The sequence below is a fragment of the Saimiri boliviensis genome, chromosome 14, assembly GCF_048565385.1.
Source record: "Saimiri boliviensis isolate mSaiBol1 chromosome 14, mSaiBol1.pri, whole genome shotgun sequence".
NCBI classification, from domain to species: Eukaryota; Metazoa; Chordata; class Mammalia; order Primates; family Cebidae; genus Saimiri; species Saimiri boliviensis.
The window spans coordinates 4,585,645-4,612,726 of NC_133462.1; the positions used below are offsets into that span (position 1 = coordinate 4,585,645).

General features: G+C 46.9%; 1 protein-coding gene across 2 annotated transcripts; it reads left to right on the plus strand.

Annotated features, from left to right (window-relative positions):
• The first annotated feature begins 470 nt into the window (after positions 1-470).
• VSTM1 (V-set and transmembrane domain containing 1) lies at positions 471-27,082 on the plus strand. 2 transcript variants are annotated; one of them, XM_003944086.3, is made up of 9 exons: positions 471-693; positions 5,400-5,435; positions 5,569-5,853; positions 14,725-14,763; positions 25,209-25,301; positions 25,383-25,410; positions 25,601-25,638; positions 26,062-26,099; positions 26,837-27,082. In XM_003944086.3, exons 1-9 carry the CDS (start codon positions 660-662, stop codon positions 27,002-27,004), a joined length of 759 nt encoding a protein of 252 aa, XP_003944135.1. In that variant the 5' UTR covers positions 471-659; the 3' UTR covers positions 27,005-27,082. The 2 variants fall into 2 exon arrangements, with proteins under 2 accessions (XP_003944135.1, XP_074242094.1); XM_074385993.1 differs by lacking the exon at positions 14,725-14,763.

Genomic DNA, 27,082 nt, shown 5'->3' on the forward strand with positions numbered 1-27,082 from the left:
AAAGCTATGGGCATTAATGTTTTTTGTTTTTGTTTTTCTTTTTTTTCTTTTTGAGACAGAGTTTCGCTCTTGTTACCCAGGCTGGAGTGCAATGGCGCGATCTCGGCTCACCGCAACCTCCGCCTCTTGGGTTCAGGCAATTCTCCTGCCTCATCCTCCTGAGTAGCTGGAATTACAGGCGTGCGCCACCATGCCCAGGTAATTTTTTGTATTTTTAGTAGAGACGGGGTTTCACCATGTTGACCAGGATGGTCTCGATCTCTTGACCTCGTGATCCACCCACCTCAGCCTCCCAAAGTGCTGGGATTACAGGTGTGAGCCACCGCGCCCGGCCCATTAATGTTTTAAAATAAAAACTACATTTACAGAAAAGTCTTGGCAGAACCTGAGATAAGGCAGGGCTCAGCTCAGGCGGGTGGGGCTACACACAGAGGACTCATGGGGAAGATGTTGTCATCGACGGTTTCTTGTCTCCTAAGTCGGTTGTGAGAAGGAAACTGGGGCGGATAAGCAGAGAACCAGAGCGTCAGGGCGAAGCCTCTCCACCTACACACCCTGGGGACGAAGCAGTAGCGAGAGCGCCACGGCCACCCCAGTCCCGCTCCACCTCTGAAGGGTAAAGCCAAACGCTGGGTATTGGTTCTGGCAGAAGGGTCACTATGACCACAGAATTCCTCTCCCTGCTTTGCCTCGGTGAGTCTCCAAGACTGGGACACGTGGGCTTGGATGGGGGCGTCGGGGGGAAGTCCAGGTGGAAGGGCGGTGTGTGGAAGGAATGACTTCCATGCCTGCACACCTGCGGTGGGTGGGGCTGGGCTGCGAGCACCACCTGCGTGAGTTCTGTGACGAGGAGGCCACGCTGCGGAGACACGGAGGCAGCCTCTGCTTGCTCTGGTGGCATCTCCCAGTCTGTCTCTGCTGAATACCGCAGTACTGCCCTGCACCCTCCCTTGGCATAGAGGAGGGCTGGGCCTAAGGATCTGCGGGGTGCAAGGCTATGGGAAAAAGTCAATTTCCTTTCTCTTTCTCTCTTTTTTTTTTTTTTTTTTTTTTTTTGAGACAGGATCTCACTCTGTCATCCAGACTGTAGTGCAATGGTGTGATCTTGGCTCACTGCAACCTCCGCCTCCCAGGCTCAAGGTGGTGTGTGGAAGTCATGACTCCATGCCTGCACACCTGCGGTGGGTGGGGCTGGGCTGCGGGCTGCGAGCACCGTCTCATCTTCCCAAATAACTGGGATTACAGGTGCCTTCCACCACGCTCAGCTAATTTTTTTTTTTTTTTTTTTTTTTTTTTGAGATGGAGTTTTGCTCTTGTTGCCCAGGCTGGAGTGCAATGGTGCAACCTCAGCTCACTGCAACCTCCGCCTCCTGGGTTCAGGCAATTCTCCTGTCTCAGCCTCCTGAGTAGCTGCGATTACAGGCATTCGCCGCCATGCCCAGCTAATTTTGTATTTTTTATTAGAGACAGGGTTTCTTCACATTGGCCAGGCTGGTCTTGAACTCCTGACCTCAGGTGATCTGCCTGTCTCGGCATCCCAAAGTGTTGGGATTACAGGTGTGAGCCACTGTGCCCGGTCTAATTTTTGTATTTTAAGTAGAGACAGGGTTTCACCACATTGGTCAGGCTGGTCTCGAACCCCTGACCTCAGGTGATCCACCTGCCTCTGCCTCCTAATGTGGTGGGATTACAGGCACGAGCCACCACACCCGGCCCCCAGAAGACAATTTTCTGACCAGCTCTATTCTTAGGCTGATTTTAACCATCCTCAGATTGAACCTGATGTATTCAGACAGAGCTCAGAGTGTCAGAAGGAAGATCTGGGTTATAATCTTGGCTTCACGACGTAGGCGCTCTAGGCTTGACCCAGCAGAGCTCCACCTCCCTGAGGCCTCAGTTCCTCCCGGATGCATGAGGGTGTGTGGTAGACATCAACATACTTCACTGCCTCAGTTCCTTCCCCCTTTTCAGGGTGCAGCCCTTCCCTGTGGGGTAATGTTCCTCTCCTACACATATTTGCACCTTAGATTAGCTTTTTTTTTTTTTTTTTTTTTTTTTTTTTTTTTTTTTTTTTTTGGGGACAGGGTTTCACTCTGTCACCCAGGCTGGAGTGCAGTGGTGCCAACATAGCTCACTGCAGCCTCAACCTCCTGGGCTCAAGCAATCCTCCCTCCAGCCTTCTGGGCAGCTAGAACTACAGGTGCATACCACCATGCTGGGCTAATTAAAATAATTTCTTTTTTAGAGATGGGGTCTTGCTGTATCGCCCAGGCTAGTCTCCAACTCCTGGGCTCAAACGATTCTCCTGTCTCGGCCTCGCAAAACCCAGTGATCGCAGCCTGGTCTCTGCCTCTGTCTTTGCATGGCTGTCTTCCTTCTTCGTGTCTCTGTCTCCTTCTTCTCTTCTTGTAAGTTTTTATTGGATTAGATGCCCAGCCTACTCCAGTATGACTTCATCTTAGTTTAACTAATCATATCTCCAAAGACCAGATAATGCCATTTCCAAATAAGGTCATATTCACAGGTCCTCAGAGCTACAACTTGAACTTGTCATTTCAAGAAAGGCAAATCAGCTGGGCGCAGTGGCTCACGTCTGTAATCTCAGGACTTTCGGAGGTCGAGGAGGGCAGACCTTATGAGGTCAGGATTTTGAGATCAGCCTGGCCAACAAGGTGAAACCCCATCTCTACTAAAATTACAAAAATCAACTCAGTTTGGTGGCACACCCCTGTAATCCCAGCTATGCAGGAGGCTGAGGCTAGGATAATCACTTGAACCCAGGGGGCGGAGGTTGCAGTGAGCTGAGATTGGGTCACTGCACTCCAGCCTGGGTGACAAGGGATACTCCATTTCTTTTTTTTTCTTTCTTTTTTTTTTTTTTTTTGAGACAGAGTTTCGCTCTTGTTACCCAGGCTGGAATGCAATGATCTCGGCTCACCGCAACCTCCGCCTCCTGGGTTCAGGCAATTCTCCTGCCTCAGCCTCCTGAGTAGCTGGGATTACAGGCACGCGCCACCACGCCCAGCTAATTTTTTGTATTTTTAGTAGAGACGGGGTTTCACCATATTGACCAGGTTGGTCTCGATCTCTCGACCTTGTGATCCACCCGCCTCAGCCTCCCAAAGTGCTGGGATTACAGGCTTGAGCCACCGCGCCTGGCGGGATACTCCATTTCAAAAGAAGAAGAAGAAAGAAGAAGACAGAAGAAGAAAGAAGAAAGAGAAGAAGGAGAAGGAGGAGGAGGAAGAAGGTGGGAATTGGACTGGGTGCAGGTAGCTCACACCTGCAATCCCATCATATTGGGACGCCAAGGTGGGAGAATTACTTGAGCTCAGGTGTCCGAGACCAGCCTGAGCAACATAGTGAGTCCTCATCTCTACCAAAAAATTTAAAAATTAGCTGGGTGTGGTGGCACATGCCTGTAGTCCCAGTTATTTGGGAGGCTGAGGTGGGAGGATGACTTGAGCCCAGAAGGTTGAGGCTGCAGTGCGCTGTGATTGCACCCCTGCACTCCAGCCTGGGCCACAGAGTGAGACCCTGTCTCAAGAATAAAAAAGAATACAGGAATCACTGTTTGAACAGATGATGGGTGGACAGCAGAGATGAGATGACATGAGTCTAAAGCGGGATTTAGGGAGGGTCTCAAAAGCAAGCCTGAGTCCTGGGATTCTGTGCTCACCCAGAGGCTGCTTCCTACCTGCCCATCCCAGCCAGTCTCGCTGCCAGCGCAGCCTGGATCCATCATGAGGCCTCAGCCTCCTTCCTTTGGGTGAGGCTTGGTGGTGGTGCGGGGGGGTGGGGGGCACGGTCTGTATCCACACCTGTGTCAACAAGGAACCCACATCCTGAGACACTTGTGGCTCTGGAGAAATTCTACCTAACTTCGCCCTGAAACAAACCCCATGACTGACGTCCCATTTTCCACACAAGTTTATGACGCTCCCTTCCCAGTGGGGAGTATAGAGAACGGAGAACAGAACAAGGAGGGGATAATGCAGGTGGAAACCAAAGATGAAGTGAGGGGAGCAGTTGGTACCAGAAGACCCAGGGAAGCGGGAGCAGATTTCTCTATTGGAATCAAGGGAGAAAACCTGCCCCTCTCACTCCTCGGTAAAATAACCTTTGCATTATTTTTATTTATTTATTTATTTACAAGATGGGGTTTCATCCTGATGGCCAGGCTGGTCTTGAACTCCTGACCTCAGGTGATCCACCCACCTCGGCCTCCCAAAGTGCTAGGATTACAGGCGTGAGCCACCGAGCCTGGCCCCCTTTGCATTATTTAAGTGACAAGGGTAAAAACTACGATCAGGCCCGGCACAGTGGCTAACATTCATCATCCCGGCCCTTTGGGAGGCTGAGACGGGCGGATCACTTGAGCTCAAGAGTTTGAGACCGGCTTGGGCAACATGGCGAAATCCAGTCTCTACTAAAAATGCAAAAATTAGCCAGGTGTGGTGGCGGGCACCTGTAAACCCATCTCCTTGGTACACTGAGGCAGGAGAATTGCTTGAACCTGGGAGGCAGAGGTTGCAGTGAGCTGAGATCCTGCCATTGCACTCCAGCCTTGGAGAGAGAGCAAGACTACATCTTTTTTTAAAAAAAAGAGAGAGAGAGAAAGCCGGGCACAGTGGCTCATGCCTGTAACCCAGCACTTTGGGAGGCCAAGGGATCAGGAGATCAGGAGTTGCAGACCAGCCTGGCCAAAATGGTGAAACCTTGTCTCTATTAAAAACACCAAAATTAGCTGGGCATGGTGGTGGGTGCTTGTAGTCCCAGTTACTCAGGAATCTGAGGCAGGAGAATTGTTTGAACCCAGGAGGTGGAGGTTGCAGTGAGCCGAGATGGCGCCACTGCACTCCAGCCAGGGTGACAGAGTAAGACTGCATCTCAAAAAAAAAAAGCAGTTGCTGGAATTTTCTACATACCATAGCTTCGGAATGACAAACAATGGAACAAAAATTAAAGGTAAGTCTGGGGAGACATCTGCCAAAAAATGTATATATTTATTTATATAAATAAAAACAATACATATATTTTTGGCAGATGTCTCCCCATATATATATTACATATATTCATATCTAAATATGAAAAAATACATAATATATATTTTTAAATATTTTAAAATATATATAATATAGAGATATATAATATAGAAATATATAATATGTAAAACATAAGTCTACATTTATTATATATATACATAATATATAAATATATAATATATAATTTACATATATGTATATGTATATATCTGCATATATATGTATTTAGATTTATAAAATACATGTATTATTATAAATGTATCAGACCTTTAACGAGCTGGTCATGCTTTCTCTGCTGGATTTGTACTCGAAGACAAGCAAGTCATTTTTCCCTCGTTGACATTTCTCTTCCAGGGCTGTGTCTGAGCTATGAAGACGACAAAGAGAACGGTGAGTTTTCTCCCACTTAAACTTCATTCCTGCATCCCACATTTCATGACCTTTTCCTTTAATCCTCTGAATTCCAAGAAGGGTTTTGTGGTTATCAACATTCACACTCGAATTAACTCTGAATTCTTTCCAGAGAGACTGTCCAAGCCCTCCCTCCACGCCTGGCCCAGCTTGGTGGCTGAAGTCAAGAGCAATGTGACCCTAAAGTGTCGGGCTCATTCCCAGAATGTGACATTCACGCTGCGCAAGGTGAACGACTCTGCGTACCAGCGCGAACAGAGCTCGGCAGGAGACGAAGCTGAATTTCCGTTCACAGACTTGAAGCCTGAGGATGCTGGGAGGTACTTTTGTGCCTACAAGACCACAGTCTCCCATGAGTGGTCGGAAAGCAGTCAGCACGTGCAGCTGGTGGTCACAGGTGAGAAGGGCAGCCTCAGATGCGCTCTTGATGCACACGTCTTTGGTTTTGCTTTTTTTTTTTTTTTTTTTTTTGAGATGGAGTCTCGCTCTGTCGCCCAGGCTGGAGTGCAGTCAGCTCACTGCAACGTCTGCCTCCTGCATTCAAGCTATTCTCCTACCTCAGCCTCCTGAGTAGCCCGGATTACAGGTGCCCATCACACTCAGCTGATTTTTGTATTTTCAATAGAGATGCGGTTTCACCATATTGGTGAGGCTGATCTCAAACTCGTGACCTTGGGTGATCCACTTGCCACAGCCTCCCAAAGGGCTGGATTTACAAGTATGAGCCACCTCGCCAAACCATTTTTTTTTGTTTGTTTGTTTTGAGAGGTTGTCTTGCTCTGTCTCCCAAGGCTGGAGTGCAGTGACACAATCTCGGCTTACTGCAACCTCCACCTCCTGGGTTCAAGCACCTCTCCTACCTCAGCCTCCCCGGTAGCTGGGCCTATAGGGGTGTGCCACCACACCAGGCTAACTTTTGTATTTTAGTAGGGTTTCTCCATGTTAGCCAGGCTGATTTTGAACTCCTGACCTCACCTGATGTGCCTGCCTCAGCCTCCCAAATTGCTGGAATTACAGGAGTGAGCCACTGAGCCTGGCTGCTTTTGCTCTGTCACCCAGGCTGGGGTGCAATGTCATGAACACAACTCACTACAGCCTCAACCTCCCAGGCTCAAGCAGTCCTCCTGTGTCAGCCTCCCAAGTAGCTGCCAGGCAAGTGCCACCATGCCTGGCTAATTTTTAAATTATTTGTTGAGACAGGATCTATGTTGTCCAGGCTGGTCTTGAATTCCTGAGCTCAGGTGATCCTCCTGCCTTGGCCTCCCAAAGTGCTGGGGTTATAGAATTGAGTCACCAAGGTCTGCCTGATTCGAGTATTTTTTTTTTCTTTCTGTTGGGGGATGTGACCAGGGAAGAAGGAACCCAGGAGACAAAAAGATACGACATCTTAAATGTGGAAATGGGAACAGAATGTGGGGCAAGATTCCCATCAGGGATTCTGAGAGGGTCCCAATGATGTGGATGCTGCAGAGTGGTGTAGAATACGGTCAGTTAGAAGGAAATGGGGGTACAGGGCTGGGTGCAGTGGCTCATGCCTGTAATTCCAGCACTTTGGGAGGCCAAGGTGGGTGGATCGTGAGGTCAGGAGATGGAGAGCATCCTGGCCAACATGGTGAAACTCCATCTCTACTAAAAATACAAAAAATTAGCTGGTTGTAGTGGCAGATGCCTGTAGTCCCAGCTATTCAGGAGGTTGAGGCAGAAGAATCGCTTGAACCCGGGAGGCGGAGGTTGCAGTGAGCTGAGATTGCACCACTGCACTCCAGCCTGGGCGGAGTGAGACTCTGTCTCAAAAAAAAAAAAAAAAAAGAAAAAGAAAAAAAGAAAATTGGGTTACAGTCAGACTGACAGACCAAAAGATGATGGCTATAGAAAAGATAATCTGTTACAGTTCCCAGAGGAGGGGGCAGGCTATACTTGGGAGGGCATGGGGGGAAGTACCAGGGTCAGTCGGGAGGCAGAGGGAGGAGGAAGACTGTGGGCCAAAGCTTGTATTGTATTTTGTTAGGGGGAACAGGATTGAAGTTGGCCAGGCAAGATGGCTCATACCTGTAATCTTAACTAATCCTATGAATGGATGGATGGATGGATGGGTGGGAGGGTGATAGGTTAAATATGAAAGGGTGAATGAATGGACGGATGGAAGGGTGGGTGGAAAGTTGGATGGGTGGGTGGATCCATCCACTTTGGCCTCCACCCATCCGCTTTGGGAGGCTGAGGAGGGCGGATCACCTGAGGTCAGGAGTTCAAGATCAGCCTGGGCAAGATGGTGAAACCCCATCTCTACAAAAATACAATAATTACCTGGGTGTGGGGGTGCGCACCTGCGCTTTCAGCTACCTGGGAGGCTGAGGCATGAGAATTGCTTAGACCTGGGAGGTAGAGGCTGCAGTGAGCCGAGATTGCACCACTGCACTCCAGCGTGGCTGACAGAATGAGAGCCTGTCTCAAAAAAAAAAAAAAAAAAAAAAAAAAGAAAGAAAGAAAGAAAAAAGAAAAAGAAAAAGAATTGGCTCTGGGGTATAGAGGCTGTCCCTGGTTGTCTAGCTCTTGGACCTGGAGTGATTAGCAGAGGGCAGCACTGACCTTGATTGTGAGAACCCCATAATGAAGGAGGTTGTGGGTGTGGGCTCTGGATTCATTGGCTTGCATTTGAAGGGCATACTTGAGGACAAGTGGTTTACTGGCTCTGGAAATTAACTAACCCTGGGAGAGGCGGTCCCACCAAGGTCAGCAAGACCCCAAGATATCAAAGCATCAGATACAGAAAAGACAAGATATGGTTAATAGAGAGAGATGGATGTGACAGTCCCCAAGTGCAGCAGAAAATGGAAATCCCTGGCCCTTCACTTTACCTCCATTGCCTTGTCCTCTTCAGGACCACTCCCAGAACCTTTGCTCTCAGTCACTATAGACCCTGGAATGACTCCAGGTCTCAGAACACTTCCATGTCTCACTCCATACAATGGAACCGAATGTATTGTAATTGCTCTGCTGAAAATGGGGATCCCAGAACCACTACAAGTCAAGAAAGTAAGAGAAAAACGGACTGATTTCATGCTCTGGAATGTGACAAGTCATGACAGTGGAAATACAGCTGTGTGTATTACCCATCACACTTGGCCTCCTTGCCCAGCAACAGGCTGGAGATCAGGGTGATAGGTGAGGATAGAGTGATAACGCTGACATGTGACACGTATCCAGCATTTTCTATGTTTCCGTCTCCACGACAGGTAACTTGCCGCCATTAACTCATTCAATCTTCACTTCCTTTGAGGGTGGTTGTGTTACTAACTTCTTTTTGCTTATAGAGGTTAGGTCACCTCCCTGGTGTCACAAAGACAATTAGCTTCACAGCTGCTGTTCAGACCTAGTTGAAAATTTACATTTCTTTATGCCAGAGAAGAAAAGCCAGAAGCAGTGTCCAGTGCTCTATGAGGGATGTATGAATGGCAAATAATGGAATGTGGGGCTAAGAGATCCCATTGTGTGGGAAAGTGTGGCAGGCATGGTGCAAATAACTGAAAAAAAAAAAAAAAAAAAAAAAGATGAGGACCATAGTGAGACGATGCGCATGGAAGGATTGTAACGTAAGTGACTTGAGATCTCAAGGAAGAGGGATAAAGAATAATTTTGCATCACTTTCATCTACCCATTTATCTACCCACCCATCCCTCTGTCAATCTACCCACCCATCCTTCTATCAGTCTACCTACCCATCTACCCTCCCACCCACTCATTCACCCATCTGTCCACTCAGTTATCCATCTATCCAACAACTCATCCATCCATCTGTCCATCCATCCTTCCATCCATCCATCCACCCACCCATCCACCCTTCGGTCCACCACCCACCTCTTCATCCATTCATATACCCACCCACCCAACCAACTTTCCACCTATCCTTTTTTTTTTTTTTTGAGACAGAGTCTCACTCTGTCACCAGGCGCCTGGCTGGAGTGCAGTGGCACGACCTAGACTCACTGCAGCCTCCGCCTTCCGGGTTCAAGCAATTCTCCTGCCTCAGCCTCCCGAGTAGCTGGGACTACAGGCACGCACCACCACGCCCAGCTAATTTTTTTGTATTTTTAGTAGAGACGGGGTTTCACCATGTTGGCCAGGATGGTCTCGATCTCCTGACCTCGTGATCCACCCATCTCGGCCTCCCAAAGTGCTGGGATTACAGGCGTGAGCCACCGCACCCGGCCTCCGCCTACTGTTCTATCCACTAATTCACCCCTTCATCCATCCATTCCCCCTCCCACCCAACCACCCATCCATTCATCTACCCATTAATCCATCCGACCACCCGCCCTTCCATTCATTCGTCCACCCACCCCTTCATCTATTTATCTACCCACCCACCCATTTACCCAACCACTCATTTGTCCATCTTTCCACCCACTCATCCATGCATCCAACCCTTTCACCCATTCACTCACCCCCTATCCACCTATCCATCCATCCATCCATCCATCCATCTATTTATAGCCACTCAACAATACCTCCCAATTGACTACAGTTCCTTCCAGTAGGTCAACCTGGCCATATCATGGGGGATCCCTGAAGAGACCTTAAAGTCATCAGTGCAGAAGTGACCATGGGTCCACACCAATGCCTTAGCCTGGGCTTGGGGCATAATGAGGAACTGGTTACTTAATGTTTCACCTCTGATTTACCATCTTTCTGAGGCTCTTGATCAATGATGCTCCAACACAAGGTGCTAATCAATTTCATATTGATTTCATATTGTATTCCCAATAACTTTTTCTTGGAGTCTTAAAAATTTTCATACCCACACTTTAGCCCTAAAAGCCTGGTTCTCTGACAGATCATCTACTGTCTCCTGATTTCTCCACCTCTATCTCAGCTGTACCATTACATCACAAGACAGGCTGTAGTATCAATTTTCAGTGGTGTATTTTCCAGGTCAGCCTTCCATGCAATCTGTTTGCTGCTTTGCAAATAAGTCACTTTATTATACTACTTTTTACTTATTACAAAATGGGCATATAAACGCTTCTGTTACAGAAAAAAAAGTTAATGTAAAATACCTGGCACAAAAATAGCAGCCCATTTACCCTACAAATTTAGATACTTTGGTATATCCTGAGCATACTGTATTAACTGAGACAGTCCAGGTCTCTGGCTGACAAAAGTTCACATTCTTTGGAAGAAAGAAAGAAATAAGAACAAGATATGAGAGTAACTTAAAAACACATTATAGATGGAGAATAAGTGTGAGAGGCGTTGTATTAGTGATTCATGGCTGAATAACAAATTACCACTAAGTTAGCAGCCTGAGACACCTATTTATTATTGCAGTTGTTGTGGGTCAGGAGAGTCCAGGCACAGCTTACCTGTTGTCTGCTTTGGGTCTCATAAGGATGCAATCGAGCCAGGTGCGGTGGCTCATGTCTGTAATCCCAGCACTTTAGGAGGCTGAGACAGGAGGTTGAGACCAGCCTGGCCAACATGGTAAATCATGAGGTCAGGAGTTTGAGACCAGCCTGGCCAACATGGTGAAACCCTGTCTACCGAAAAGAAAAAAATTAGCTTGGTGTGGTGGCATGCACCTGTAATCCCAGCTACTCAGGAGGCTGAGGCAGGAGAATTGCTTAAATCTGGGAGGTGGAGGTTGCAGTGAGCCAAGATCATACCACTGCACTCCAGTCTGGGTGACAGAGCAAGACGCCATCTTGGAAAAATTGCAGTCAAGATGTCAGCCAGCGCTAGGTACTCATCTGGAGGCTTGGCTGAGGAAGGGTCCATTTCTCCACTCCTGTGGTTGTGAGCAATATCTGGTTCTTTGCAGCTGTAGGATTCATGGTAGACTGCTTCTGTAGCACTTGTAAGAAGAGAAACTGAGAAAGAGAGAAGAGAGAAGAGAGGAGAGAGGAGAGAGGGAAGAGGGGAGAGGGGGGAGAGAGAGAGAGAGAGAGAGAAAGAGAGAGAGAGAGAGAGTGAGAGAGAGAGAGCGAGCGCAAATGTCCTAGCAAACAGTTTTATGTCATGTAACAAGAACATTGGCTGGGTGCAGTGGCTCATGCCTGTAATCCCAGCACTTTGGGAGGCCGAGGTGAGTGGGTCATGAAGTCAGGAGTTCGAAACCAGTCTGGTCAAGATGGGGAAACCCCATCTCTATGAAAAATACAAAAATAAGCTGGGCGCAGTGATGGGCGCTTGTAATCCCAGCTACCCAGGAGGCTGAGGCAGGAAAATCGCTTGAACCTGGGAGGCAGAGATTGTGGTGAGCTGAGATCGTGCCACTGCACTCCAGCCTGGGTGACAGAGAAAGACTCTGCAAGACTCCGTCTCAAAAAAAAAAACAAAAAAAAAAAACCCACAACATTCCATTACCTTTGCCATCGCTATTGGCGAGAAGACAGTCACGGGGCTCCACACTCAAGGAGAGGGGATTAGACAAAGGTCTGAACACCAAGAAGCAGGGCTTCTGAGTCTCCTGAGTGCCCCCTTAGGTTCTACCTGCCACAGGCATGAAGGATGAGAAAGACCCAAGCACACTGATATCCGGAGAAAAGCCCTCCAGGGAGAGAGAGCAGGAAAAGCAAAGTTCCAGAAGTGTGAGTATTCCTGGAATGACTGAGACACAGAAAGGAGGACAAAGAAAAGAACAGAATAAAAGGTGTGGACAGAGCACTTTAGGAGGCCGAGGTGGGCGGATCACAAGGTCAAGAGATCGAAATCATCCTGGCCAACATAGTGAAACCCCGTCTCTACTAAAAATACAAAAAATAGCTGGGGGTGGCGGTGCATGCCTGTAATCCCCCCTACTCAGGAGGCTGAGGCAGGAGAATCACTTGAACCCAGGAGGTGGAGGTTGCAGTGAGCTGAGATGGTGCCACTGCACTCCAGCCTGAGTGACAGCGTGAGACTCTATCTCAAAACAACAACAAAAAAATGGTGTGGATAGAAGATGGGGCCTAGAGCATCTAGGGTGTTTGAACTGGTCCTAGAATCTGCTTTGAAAGAACAGGGTTCCACTGATGAAGTTGAGCTGGAGAATAGCATGCTTTTTATATGCTTGAAGAGTCACTAGCTGCTGGTTTGTTTGTTTGTTTGTTTGTTTCTAGACAGGGTCTCAATCTGTTGCCCAGGCTGGAGTGCAGTGGTGAAATCCTAGCTCACTGCAGCCTTGACCTCCCAGACCCAGGTGATCCTCCCACCTCAGCCTCCCAAGTAGCTGAGACTACAGGTGCATGCCACCATGCCCAGGCTCTGGATGCTTTTGGAAACTAAGAGATTAGATGGAGTAAGAGTTGCTACATTTCAGGCAGCAGGACTTTTTAAATTTCAAAATATTGAATTGGTAAATGAAGACTGCATATATTCAAGGTGTACAATGTGGTGATTTGATCCACCTTTAAATTGTATAATGATTATCACAAATTAATTAGCACATCCATTGCCACCATGTTGTGCACGGGAACTTGTTCATGTTAGAACTAGAAGTTTATACACTTTAATCAACATCTCTAGGCTGGGCGCAGTGGCTCAAGCCTATAATCCCAGAACTTTGGGAGGCCGAGGCGGGTGGATCACGAGGTCAAGAGATCGAAACCATCCTGGTCAACATGGTGAAACCCCGTCTCTACTAAAAATACAAAAAAATTAGCTGGGCATGGTGGCGCGTGCCTATAATCCCAGCTACTCAGGAGGCTGAGGCAGGAGAATTGCCTGAACCCAGGAGGCAGAGGTTGCGGTGAGCTGAGATCGCGCCATTGCACTCCAGCCTGGGTAACGAGCGAAACTCTGTCTCAAAAAAAAAAAAAAAAAAAAAAAAATCAACATCTCCCCATATATCACACTAAACAAAATAAGACAGACTCAGAAAGACAAATTCTGCATGATCTCACGCATGTGTAGTCTCAAAAAGCCAATCTCATAGAAGCAGAGAGTATACTGGTGGTTGCCGGGGGCTGGTGAGTAGGTGATATTTTAACTGAGACTAAATGGTGTCACTGGTGAGATACAAATACAGGCCAGATGCAGTGGCTCATGCCTGTAATCCCAGCACTTTGGGAAGCCAAGGCAGGTTGATCATTTGAGGCCAAGAGTTTGAGACTAGCCTGGCCAACATGGTGAAACTCTGTCTCTACTAAAAATACAAAAATTAGCAGGGTAGGCTGGCTGTGGTGGCTCACGCCTGTAATCCCAGCACTTTGGGAGGCTGAGGTGGGTGGATCACCTGAGGTCAGGAGTTCAAGACTAGCCTGGCCAACATGGTGAAACCCGTCTCGACTAAAAATCCAAAAATTAGCTCGGTATGGTGGCAGGTGCCTGTAATCCCAGCCACTCCAGAGGCTAAGTCAGGATAATTGCTTAAACCCAGGAGGCGGAGGTTGCAGTGAGCTGAGATCGGGACAATGCACTCCAGCCTGGGAGACAACAGCGTGACTTTGTCTCAAAGAAAAAAAAAATTAGCAGGGTCTGGTGGCGCTTACCTGTAATCCCAGCTACTTGGGAGGCTGAATAGGAGAATTGTTTGAACCCTGGAGTTGGAGGTTGCAGTGAGCCAAGATCGCGCCACTGTACTCCAGCCTGGGTGACAGTGTGAGACTCTGTCCTGAAAAAAAAAAAGAAAGAAAGAAAGAAAGATATTTGAAAAAATAAGAATTTGGGTGAATGGTGGTATTCTTTGTCAAGACAGAGAAGACTGGCAAGCAATCAAACTGGAGGGGGGGGCATTAGCAGGGTCATGCATAGATATTTTTGTTATTAAAAATACTATCGACTGGGCATGGTGGCTCACGCCTATAATCCCAGCACTTTGGGAGGCCAAGGCGGGTGGATCACCTGAGGTCAGGAGTTCGAGACCAGCCTGGCCAACATGGTGAAATCCTATCTCTACTTAAAAAATACAAAATTAGCCAGGCTTGGTGGCACATACCTGTAATCCCAGCTGGTCGGGAGGCTGAGGCAAGAGAAACCTGGGAGGCGGAGCTGCAGTGAGCTGAGATCCAACCATGGCACTTGAGCTTGGGCAACAAGAGCAAAACTCCATCTCAAAACAACAACAACAACAACAACAACAACAAAACTATCAAACTCCAGGAGTATTAGGAAGAGTAATCTGAGGTTCTGTCCCCAGTCTGAGGACCCAGGGAGAATCTAAGGAATGGAGAAGCCATTTTCCTTTTCTGCTTCCCAAACAGGACAGGAAGTCAGTAAGCAGGACGTAAGGACTCCTGCCCACAATGGTGCCATATGATTAGCCTACTTCCTTGTCTTCCCTTTTATTTTCCAGATAAACACAATGAACTTGAAGCTCCCTCAATGAAAACAGGTAAGATCATCAGAAAGGAGATGTTTTTCCCAATTAGATCTGCTTCATAGTACAGGGGATCACCTTTCCTTAAAGTGCACAGGAGGACTTTATTTTTATTTTATTTTATTTTTTGAGACACAGTCTCGCTCTGTCACCCAGGCTGGAGTGAAGTGGCACAACCTCAGCTCACTACAACCTCCACCTCCTGTGTTCTGGGTTCAAGCAATTCTCCTGCCTCAGCCTCCCAAGTAGCTGGGATTACAGGCACCCACCACCATACCCAGCTCTTTTTTTTTTTTTTTTTTGAGATGGAGTTTCATTCTTGTTGCCCAGGCTGGAGTGCAATGGTGCGATCTCGGCTCACCACAACTTCCGCCTCCTGGGTTCAAGTGATTTTCCTGCCTCAGCCTCCCAAGTAGCCGGGATTACAGGCATGCACCACCATGCCTGGCTAATTTTGTATCTTTAATAGAGATGGGGTTTCTCCATGTTGCTCAGGGTGGTCTCGAATCCCAACCTCTAGTGATTCGGGAATCCTCCTGAAGGCTGGAATTACAGGCGTGAGCCACTGCACTTGGACTTTTTTTTCTTTTATTCTTTTTTTTTTTTTTTTTTTTTTAGTAGAGATGGGGTTTCGCCATGTTGGCCAGGCTGGTATCAAACTCCTGACCTCAACCAATTCCCCCACCTCAGCCTCTAAAAGTGTTGGGATTACGGGTGTAAGCCACCGCACCCGGCCTACAAGAAGAACTTTAATGCCCACTTTCTCAATGTTATTGGGAAAACTGCTGTGTTTTGGGGGGTCGGGCGAGGTAACTTCTAAAGTGCTTCCAGGTTCTGAAGAAGCTGGTGTGTAAAACAGCACAGAGTGCATCATCTGCCATTTTACAGGATGAAAAGCTAGGGTGGGGCTTGGGGAATAATGGGGATGAATTTTTGTGTGACTTGTTTAGGGAGTAGGACCAGGACCTACAAAGTGTAGGTGCTTAGGGAGTTTGTGTAATCAAGAGTTTGTTATAATTCTAAAATTCTCAAAAATAGGTGAATATTAAATTCATTTTCCTGATGTTGCTTATTCATTAACAATTGACTAGCCAGGCATGGTGGCTCATGCCTGTAATCCCAGCACTTTGGGAGGTTGAGGCAGGCGGATCTTGAGATCAAGAGTTCGAGACCAGCCTGGCCAACATAGTGAAACCCTGTCTTTACTAAAAATACAAAAAAATAGCTGAACGTGGTGGCAGGCACCTGCAATCCCAACTACTCAAGAGGGTGAGGCAGGAGAATCACTTGAACCCGGGAGCTGGAGGTTGCAATGAGCTGAGAGTACACCACTGCACTCCAGCCCAGCTGACAACATGAGACTCTGTCTCAAAACAAAACAATTGGCCGGGCGCGTTGGCTCACGCCTATAATCCCAGCACTTTGGGAGGCAGAGGCGGGTGGATCACAAGGTCAAGAGATCAAGACTATCCAGGTCAACATGGTGAAACCCCATTTCTACTAAAAATACAAAAAAAAAAAAAAAATCAGCTGGGCATGGTGGCGCGTGCCTGTAATCCCAGCTACTTGGGAGGCTGAGGCAGGAGAATTGCTTGAACCCAGCAGGCAGAGGTTGCAGTGAGCCGACATCACGCCATTGCACTACAGCCTGGGTAACAAGAGCGAAACTCTGTCTCAAAAACAAACAAACAAACAAACCCAACAACAACAAAACAATTGACTAAGATTCTGTTCTCAGAGGTTCTCATAAAAATTAGAGCTTTTGGGCTGGGCACAGTGGCTCATGCATGTAATCCCAGCACTTTTCGAGGCCAAGGCAGGCGGATCACTTGAGGTCAGGAGTTGGAGAACAGCCTGGTCAACATGGTGAAACTCCATCTCTACTAAAAATTCAAAATTTAGCCATGCCTGTAATCCCAGCTACTCAGGAGGCTGAGGCAGGAGAATTGCTTGAATCTGGGAGGTGGAGGTTGCAGTGAGCTGAGAAGGTGCCATTGCACTCCAGCCTGGGCAACAGAGTGAGATTGTCTCTTAAAAAAATAAAAATAAAAATAAAAAATTTAAGTTCAAGATTTTGGCAGTATTCGGCTGAAACAGGAGCTCATCCAGACTTTAAGGGCCAAATGCAGAATATAAATTGCCATCTAGATGCTTAATCATCCTTCCTTTCAGCAAGTCATAATCTTCCTGCAACCTACTCTAAAGAGCCAAAGTTGCTGAAGGTTCCTGTTAGCAGTCTGTGCTGGTATAATTGGGTTTTAAAAAGGTATCCTCCAAAGTGTTCTTGCAAGATAACTATTTGAAACGTTTTTATTTCATGATAGTAGGTTTGGAAAGTGACTACTACCCTAGCACTATGAACACAATTCATGCCAGGAACATTTTCTAAGAAAGACATGAAGTCTAACAGTAGAGAGGAACATAGAAGTATCAAAAATAAGGAGGGAGATATAGTGAGGTTTAAGAGGGAGGAGAAAGTGAAGCTTTTCTATTTTGAGCTCTTGTATCTTTTGTTTGCTTTCTTTTTTAATGGATATATAATTCACGTTCCAAAAATTCACCCTTGAAAGGTGTACAATTCACTAGCAGTTGGTTATTCACGAGGTAGTATAACCATCACCACTACATAATTCCAGAACATCCTCATCACCCTAAAATGAAATCCTGTACCCATTAAGAAGCAGTCACTCCCCATTTCCCACTCTCCTACCAGACCCTGCCAACCATTAATATGCTTCTTTGTGTCTATGGTTTCATCTATTCTGGACATGTTGTGTAAGTGGATTCATTCACTATATGATTCTTTCTGACTAGCACCTTTTGCTTTAGCATGATGTTTTCTTTTTTTAAAATTATGCTTTAAGTTCTGGGGTACATGTGCAGATTGTGCAAGATTGTCACATAGGTATACACATGCCACATGGTTTGCTGCCTCTATCCCCTTGTCACATACATTAGGTATTTCTCCTAATGTTATCCCTCTCCAATCCCCCAACCCTCTGCTATCCCTCCCCTAATCCCCCACCACCCAACAGGTCCCAGTGTGTAATGTTCCCCTCCCTGTGTGCATGTTTTCTCATTGTTCAATATCCACTTACAAGTGGCAACATAGCATAAGGTTTTCAAAGTTTATCTGTACTGTAGCATGTATCAATGTTTCATTTCTTGTCATGGTGAAAAGCATCTCATTGTTTGGATAGACCACATTCCAAATTTGCTTATTCATTCCTTTTTTTTTTCTTTTTCTTTTTTGAGATGAAGTCTTGCTCTGTGGCTCAGGCTGCAGTGCAGTGGCACAATGTCAGCTCACTGCAACATCTACCTCCCAGATTCAAGCTATTCTCCTGCCTCAGCCTCCTGAGTAGCAGAAAGTACAGGCGTGCGCCACCAAGCCTGGCTAATTTTTATATTTTTAGTAGAGATGGGGTTTCACCGTGTTGGCCAGGGTGGTTTTGAACTCCTGACCTCAGGTGATCCACCCGCCTCAGCCTCCCAAAGTGCTGGGATTACAGGCGTGAGCCACCGTGCCCGGCGCCTTTCTTCTTTTGATGGACATTTGTGTTGTCTATACCTCTTGGCTACAGTGAGTAATGGTGCTTGAACACTGGTAGGAGTATCTGTTTGCCTCCCCGCTTTAAATTATCTTGGGTATGTACCTAGAAGTGGAATTACTAGGACATATGGTGACTATTATGTTCAACTTTTTGAGGAACTGCCAAATCATTTTCCATTGTGGCTGTATTATGTTATATTAATTCCTTCCAGTAATATATGTGGGTTCCAATAGCTCCACATCCTTGTCAACACTTCCTTTTCTTTTTTTTAAATTATAGCCATCCCAGTGGGTATTACATAATTTCTTTAAATGTAGTTTTTGAGTTCAAATTTGTATCGTCACAATTCTAAACAGAATAAAGTATCTCGGCTGGGCACAGTGCCTCATGTCTGTAATCCCAGGACTGCGGGAAGATGAGGCAGGAGGATCACTTGAGCCCAGGGGTTCAAGACCAGCCTGGGCAACCTGGTAAGATCCCATCTCTACAAAAAATACAAAAATTAGCCAGGCATGCTGGTGTGGGCCTATAGTCCCAGCTGCTTGGGAGGCTGAGGCAGGAAGATCATTTGAGCCCAGGAGTTTGAGGCTTTCAGTGAGCTGTGATTGCACCACTGCACTCTAGCCTGGGTGACAGGGTGAGACCTTGTTTCAATAATAAAATAAAAATAACATATCTTTAAGCACAGGTATAATGTCCCCATCCTGTATTTATATGCCTCAGACACACCAGAAAAGGCCCCTATATTCAACTGCTTTGTAAAGAATGAAGGTGAATTTAAGCCAGGTGCAGCGGCTCATGCCTGTAATCCCAGCACTTTGGGAGGCCAAGATGGGCAGATCACCTGAGGTCAGAAGTTCAAGACCAGCCTGGCTAACATGGTGAAACCTCGTCTCTACTAAAAATACAAAAAGTTACCTGGACCTGGTGGCGTGCGCCTGTGATCCCAGCTCCTTGGGAGGCTGAGGCAGGAGAATCACTTGAACCTGGGAGGCGGAGGTTGCGGTGAGCCGAGATTACACCATTGTACTCTAGCCTGGGCAACAGAGCAAGACTCTGTATCCAAAAAAAAAAAAAAAAAAAAAGAGAGAGAGAGAGAATGAAGATGAATTTTATGACACGAGACCCAGCTTTCTCTCTGGTCCTGTGGCTTCATTTACGCCCCGGTCAGGCTGTATCCCATTGCTCAGTCTGATTCCAGCAATGTAGCAATTTATAATTTATTCTGGCAATTTGTAAATAGTGATATGAAATTTGGCCAGGATATGTGGACATCTTGGGGTTTGAACCCAGTTCAGCTGGTTATGGGGTCATATGAAGAAGAGAATTTTACAATAATGTACTTCTCATTTTTAGCGAAGTGCTGCTTGAAAGATACTGTAGGTTGGAAAAGGAGAGAGCTGAAGCGACAAGGCAAGGAAGGCTTCTGTTTCTCTGCTTCCGTGTGGGGAACCCAAGGGTCCAGGAGCAGCTGTGCCTGCCCTGGCTTCCTAAGTCCTTGGAGGTGCACTGATAGAATTGTTGCTTTTTGCTGGGCGCAGTGGCTCACGCCTGTGATCCCAGCACTTTGGGAGACCAAGGTGGGCAGATCACTTGAGCTCAAGAGTTTGAGACCAGCCTGGCCAACACGGTGAGACCTTGTCTCTACGAAAAACATAAAAAAATTAGCGGGGCCTGCTGGCAGGTGCGTGTAATCCCAGCTCCTTGGGAGGCTGAGGCAGGAGAATCGCTTGAACCCGGGAGGTGGAGGTTGTAGTGAGCTGAGATTGCACCACTGCACTCCAGCCTGGGTGACAGAGTGAGACTCTGTCTCAAAAAAATAAATAAATAAAAAAGAATTGTCGCCCTTGAGGGATTTTCAGATCCAGCTCCACCAGAAGCAGGGTCTTAGCGTTAGTGTGAAAGTGACATTTTAGGGGAACGAGGAAGGCCTGGGAGGAAAAGAGATTAAACACGGGTGGGATATTCATGTCCCTCAGATGGTATATTTGGCTCAATCCTGCAGAAAAGCAGTGGAGACAGAGAAGGTCAAAGACAGGAGGCTGGGGAGCTGGGGTCTTCCTATTCCCCCGCAAACAGCAGGCAACGGCAGTTTGGCCGGGAATATACATTCCAAGGCATTTTGAGTCCTCCCTGGCTCAAAGAAGAGACACAAATGTTCACTTTGGAACGGGAGAGAAGCTTTGATGTAGAATGCATAAAAATGGTAATGGGATCTGGGGAACATGGGTTGAGGAACACTGACAGAATCTGTTACAGAGAGAGATGGGTGTGGGTGGAATATTGGGTGAAAAATCATCATTATACCTACAATCCCATTATCCTACACAGTGAGTCAGTTTCTAGACTGAGTGCTTGAAAGCCGGGATTTTTCATCATTACCTAACTCCTCAAGTTAGGTATTATTAGCTCTCTGCCTCCTCCTTATATTTAACCAAAGACTAACGTATTCCAGAAAGGGAAGGGAACATTTACAAAGTCGGGAGGTGGGAGACTCAGTACTAGAACCCAAGTGTGCGTTGTTACAAACTCTCCACTCCTTTTGCTGCTCGCTGATGGTCAGCTCAGAAAGAGCCCTATTTCAGGGAGGGAGATAGATAATTAGATATGATAGACAGATGATAGATAAGTAGGTAGAGAGATAGCTAGATATGATAGATTAGATAAATGGACAGATGAGAGGCAAGGAGGTGGGTAAGTAGATACAATGGATTAGATAGATAGATGATAGGTAGATATATAGACAGATTAGATGAATAGGTAATAGGCAAGTAGGTAGATAGACAACTAGATATGATAGACAGATTAGACAGATAGATGATCGTGAGCCGGGCGCGGTGGCTCAAGCCTGTAATCCCAGCACTTTGGGAGGCCGAGGTGGGTGGATCACAAGGTCGAGAGATCGAGACCATCCTGGTCAACATGGTGAAACCCCGTCTCTACTAAAAATACAAAAAATTAGCTGGGCGTGGTGGCGCGTGCCTGTAATCCCAGCTACTCAGGAGGCTGAGGCAGGAGAATTGCCTGAACCCAGGAGGCGGAGGTTGCGGTGAGCCGAGATCACGCCATTGTACTCCAGCCTGGGTAAGGAGAGCGAAACTCCGTCTCAAAAAAAAAAAAAAAAAAAAAAAAAAAAAGATAGATGATCGTTAAGGAGGTAGATAGATACAGATGCTAGATTAGATAGATGATAGATAGCTAGATATAGATAAGATAGATGATCATTTAGATAATTAGATACAATTGATAGATACATTAGATAGATGATAGGTAATTAGATAGATAGAGATAGATAGGTAGATAGATACATAGATACCTAGATAGGTGATAAAAGTTGTAAGATAGAAAAAATAGATAGATAGAAGACAGATAACTAGATAGGATAGATTAGATGATAGGTAAGTAGGTGAATATTCAGATACATACAGGTGATAGATGATAGATAACAGATATTGATAGTTACATTAAACAAATGATAGATTTGTTAGATGATAAGTAGTTGGTAAATAAGCAATAATTAGAATAAATTAGATAGATGACAGGTAATTAGGTGGATAGACAGACAGATAGATGCCTATATAGGTGATAGATTAGCAAGAAGGGAAAATTAGATAGAAAGATAGATAATTAGATGCGACAAGATAGATTGGGTAGATGATAGGTAAGCAGGCAGGTAAAGATAGCTAGGTAGACAGATAATAGATACCTAGACAGATGAGTGAGACAGATCAATTAGGTAGGTAATTCTCCCTGCACAGGTATGTAGAAATGCCGACACGAGCACAGTGAGAGAATCAAGTAGGGGAAGGGTCTGGATGGGAAACTCTGCTGGTGCAGAGGACGAGGCATGTGAAGCATCTCCGACACAGCTCTGCAATGTGGCCACAGATTATCGCACACCCAGGAAGCATTCTCAGCCTCGAACCACACTAACAAAGACAGCGAGGGTCTTGGTGAGGCCCCGCTCTGGGGCTTCACTTCTAAAGTTGCTCACCTTTGTGTGTTCGATCATGTTTCTGCTACTTACGCCTTAAAGTCTCATGACGTGTGTTTCCTGAATCTCAAGTGCCAAGAAACAAACAAACAAAACAAAACAGGGGAATTGGACTCTGTTCCATGGACTCTGTCACCCAGCCTTAGTAACAGGCTGCTCGCTCTCCCTCAACACTGTGAGCTTTGGACGGAACCCTTGTCATCATCGCGGGAGTTACATGGGAGCGCATGCCTTTCACCAGTGGGATGGGAATAATGGTGCTACCTTGCAGGATTGTTGCAAGAATTTAACATGCTAAGATGTAGACTTACATGGCAATATTGCTCAAGGACTCATTTGTTCATTTTTTGACAAAGTCTTGCTCTGTTGCCCAGGCTGGAGTGCAGTGGCTCAATCTCGGCTCATGGCAACTTCTGCCTCCCGGGTTCAAGTGATTCTCCTGCCCCAGCCTCCTGAGTAGCTAGGATTATAGGTGCACGCTACCATGCCTGGCTAATTTTTTATTTTTAGTAGAGACGAGGTTTCACCATATTGGTCAGGCTGGTCTCAAACTCCTGACCTCAGGTGATCCACCTACTGAGAGGGATGATTTTTAGTTTTGGTCATTGTTTTTTTTTTTTTTTTTTGAGACAGAGTCAAGCTCTGTTGCCCAGGCTGGAGTCCAGTGGTGCAATCTCAGCTCACTGCAACCTCCGCCTCCTGGGTTCAAGCCATTCTCCTGCCTCAGCCTCCCAAATATCTGAGATTACAGGTGCCCGCCACCACACTCAGCTAATTTTTGTATTTTTAGTTGAGATGGGGTTTCACTATGTTGTTGGTCAAGCTGGTCTCAAACTCCCAACCTCATGATCTGCCTGCCTCGGCCTCCCAAAGTGCTGGGATTACAAGTGTGAGCCACCATGCCTGGCCTAGATTTGGTCATTCTTATTTATTTAGAACTGGAGTCTCGCTCAGTCGAGTGCAAGATGCAGTGGCATGACCTCGGCTCATTGCAACCTCTTCCTCCTGGGTTCAAGGGATTCTCCTGCTTTGGCCTCCTGAGTAGCTGGGATTACAGACGCGAGCCAGCACGCCCAGCTGATTTTTTGTATTTCTAGTACAGACAGGTTTTCACCATGTTGGCCAGGCTGGTCTTGAACTCCAGACCTCAAGTGATCCATCCACCTTGGCCTCCCAAAGTGCTGGGATTATTACAGGCCTGAGCCATCACGCCCGGCCATTAGTCTTTCTTTTCTACCCTGGTTTAACCCCGTTCTTGTTAGGAATCCTCCCTGAGTTCTCCCAGCCGATCCCTTGTTGTTCCGGTGTCCGAGGGAATCGTGTTCTTCAGAGAACCTCACCCTTCCCCACGCCTTCTGTGCCCATGTCACTGCTGTTCATTACCTGGCGTCAACAAGCTCACTGAAGTGTGTCTGAAGTTGGCTGGGCATGGTGGTCTGTACTCTCAGCTACCCTGGAGGCTGAGTGAGGAGGACAGCTTAAGCCCAGTAATTTGGGTATGGCTGCGTCACTGCACCCCAGCCTGGACAACAGAGTGAGACTCTGTCTCTTAAAAGAAGGAAAGGAAAAGAAAATGAAAGAAAGGTATTTGAAGAGCTGAGATCATGTCTGTTAGCTAGGGTTTTCCAGAAAAACAGAACCAATAGAACATATACATGTATATATACATAGAGATTTGTTTCAATGGATTGGTTCACATGATTGTGGAAGGCTGGCAAGTCTGAAATCTGCAGGATAGGCAGGCAGGACATCCGGGGGAGACTTGACCTTGCGGCTTAGTCTGGAGGCAGAATTCCTCCCTCCTTGGGGGACCTCAGTCTTTTCTCTTAAAGCCTTCAACTGACTGGATGAGGCCCACTCATATGACAATGGGTCATCTGCTTTACTCAAAGTGTATTGGTCGAAATGTTCAATTACAGACAGGTGCGGTGGCTCACCTGCTATCCCAGAACTTCGGGAGGACAAGGCGGGCGGCTCACTTGAAGTCACAAGTTTGAGACCAGCCTGCCCAACATAGTGAAACCCCATCTCCACTAAAAATACAAAAATTACCGGGGCATGGTGTTGCACGCTTGTAATTCCAGCTACTTGGGAGGCTCAGTCAGGAGAATTGTTTGAACTTGGGAGGTGGAGGTTGCAGTGAGCCGAGATTGCACCATTGCACACGCTAACCTGGGTGACAGAGCAAGACTCCGTGTCAAAAAAAAAATTACGTGTATATATGTTATACACACACACACACACACACACGCGCGCGTGCATATATATATATATGAAGCACCTGGCACAGAGCTGGCTCACAATAAATGATCAATGTCATGGCTATGCACCAAACATTCCCTTGGAATTTTCTATGCATCAAACACCGTTCTTTTTTTTTTCCCCTGGAGTCTCACTCTGTTGCCCGGGCTGGAGTGCAATGGCATGGTCACAGCTCACTGCAACCTCTGCCTCCCGGGTTCGAGTAATTCTCCTGCCTCGGCCTCCCGAGTAGCTGGGACTGCAGGCACATGCCACCACACCTGGCTGATTTTTGTATTTTTAGTAGAGATGGGGTTTCATTGTGCTGGCCAGGCTGGTCTCGAACTCCTGACCTTGTGATCCACCCACCTTGGCCTCCCACAGTGCTGGGATTACAGGTGTGAGCCACTGTGCCCGGCCTGTTCTAGCCTTCTCTATAGGTACTGACCCACCATCCAGTAAAGTAGCTACTGCTGCTATCCTCACTTTACAGATGGGGAAACAGAAGCTTGGAGAAGGTTAAGAAAATTCCCCAAAGCAATAGGAAGTTCCAGCTCCGAGATGGGAGATCCAGGCTTGGAAGCCAGGCTGTCTGGCTCTCGTGTTTCTGCTCACGCTCTCAGCACATTTCAGGAGCCAGGCTGATTCCCTGACCTGCTCTTCCCCTCTAGACACCAGAACTATCTTTGTCAGCATCTTCAGCTGCATCTCCATCCTTCTTCTCTTCGTCTTAGTCATCGTCATCTACAGATGCAGCCAGAATGGTGAGCTCAGAGAACGCAAACGGAGAGAGGGAGGGGGAAGCATTTTCTCAGTAGGTAAATTCCTCCTGCATTTTTTTGTAGGTTCACCACCTGAAGAATCCACCAAGAGGTACACGCTTGGCATAGCTTATGCTCCACCCAATTCCCACGTCATTCTCCAGGGAACCCAATGGCACATCCAGGATGGGCGCCCTAAGCCCCTACTCCTGCCCATTCTGTGACCACCTCTCCCCTCCAGAGCCCTCACCCTCTCCCTCCAATCTTCACATCCCATCCTTTCACATGTTTCTCTCTCTTAGATCCAGTCATTCCAAACTTCCAGGGCGAGAGGCTGCTGGTAAGGAATAGGGGAAGTGAAGGGGATAACCAGACAGAAAGACTAAGTGCTGGCCAGGTGCGGTGGCTCACGTTTGTAACTCCAGCACTCTGGGAGGCTGAGGTGGGTGGATCCCATGAGGTTGGGAGTTCAAGACCAGCCTGGCCAACATGGAGAAACCCCATCTCTTCTGAAAATACAAAATTAGCTGGGCATGGTGGTGCATGCTTGTAATCCCAGCTACTTTGGAGGCTGAGGCAGGAGAATCACTTGAACACAGGCGGCAGAGGCCGCGGTGAGCAGAGATCGCGCCACTGCACTACAGCCTGGGCAATATGAGTGAAACTCTGCCTCAAAAAAAAAAAAAAAAAAGAAAAGAAAGAAAGAAAGACTAAGTTCTGCCATTTGCAGCTGAGAACTGATCTTTTTCTCTCTCTCACTCAGATACAGATTTATTCAAGATGGAAAGGGTATATCTCTCGGTGAGTCCTCCAGCTTGGGAGTCCTTCACCATGACAGGGGTTTGAGACCAGCCTGACCAACGTGGTGAAACCCTGTCTCTCCCTTACCACGCCGGGCTGGTAATGTCTGTTGCTGGTTAAGCCCACACAGAAATGTCCACTGTTTGTCAACTGTGTGATCTTAGACGAGTCACAAAACTCCCATAATGGGAACCAAAATCTCCATTTAAAAGGCTTATGCCGATCCATTGATGTCACAAACATAAAGGGTTTAAAAACAGAAAAGAGGCTGGGCACGCGGTGGCTCATGCCTATAATCTCAGCAGTTTGGGAGTCCGAGGCAGGCGAATCACCAGCGGTCAAGTGTTCGAGAGCAGCCTGGCCAACATGGAGAAACCTTGTCTCTACTAAAAATATAATAATTAGCCGGGAGAGGTGACGGGCGCCTGTAGTCCCAGCTAGTCAGAAGGTTGAGGCAATAGAATCGCCTGAACCCAGAAGGCGGAGGTTGCAGTGAGCCGAGATCATGCCATTACTCTCCAGCCTGGGTGACAGAGCTAGACTCCATCTCAAAAATACATAAAGTAAATAAATAATAAAAACAGAAAAGAAAAAGAAATGCATCTGGTATGACTGAGGACCTGGATTTTAAATTTAACTGTAATTAATTTAAATGTCAATAGCGATGGGTGGCTAGTGGCTGCCATATGACCACTCAGTGCTAAATGCCTGTCTGTATTCATCTATTTTCCCCAAAGGCTGCAGACCCCCAAGGAGTGACCTATGCTGAGCTAAGCAGCAATGCCCTGTCTGAGGCAGCTGCTGACACTACCCTGGAGCCCCCAGGATCTCATGAATATGTGGAACTGAAAGTGCAGCAAGAAGACAGCACAGGCCACCAAAGGAGGGAGGACTGTGCCAGCTGAGGTATCGAAAACGTGGAGGTGTGGATGACTCTGTGCCCTTGCTTCTTGTCCTTACCAATAAAATTAAGGTTCTCATCT

What these genes read in the sequence shown, in the direction of transcription:
- VSTM1 (XM_003944086.3), top strand. Translation starts at nt 660, where the DNA reads ATGACCACAGAATTCCTCTCCCTGCTTTGCCTCG. An exon ending in AGCTCCCTCAATGAAAACAG is followed by an intron (nt 14,764 to 25,208) that starts GTAAGATCATCA and finishes CTTCCCCTCTAG; the next exon opens with ACACCAGAACTATCTTTGTC. An exon ending in CTACAGATGCAGCCAGAATG is followed by an intron (nt 25,302 to 25,382) that starts GTGAGCTCAGAG and finishes ATTTTTTTGTAG; the next exon opens with GTTCACCACCTGAAGAATCC.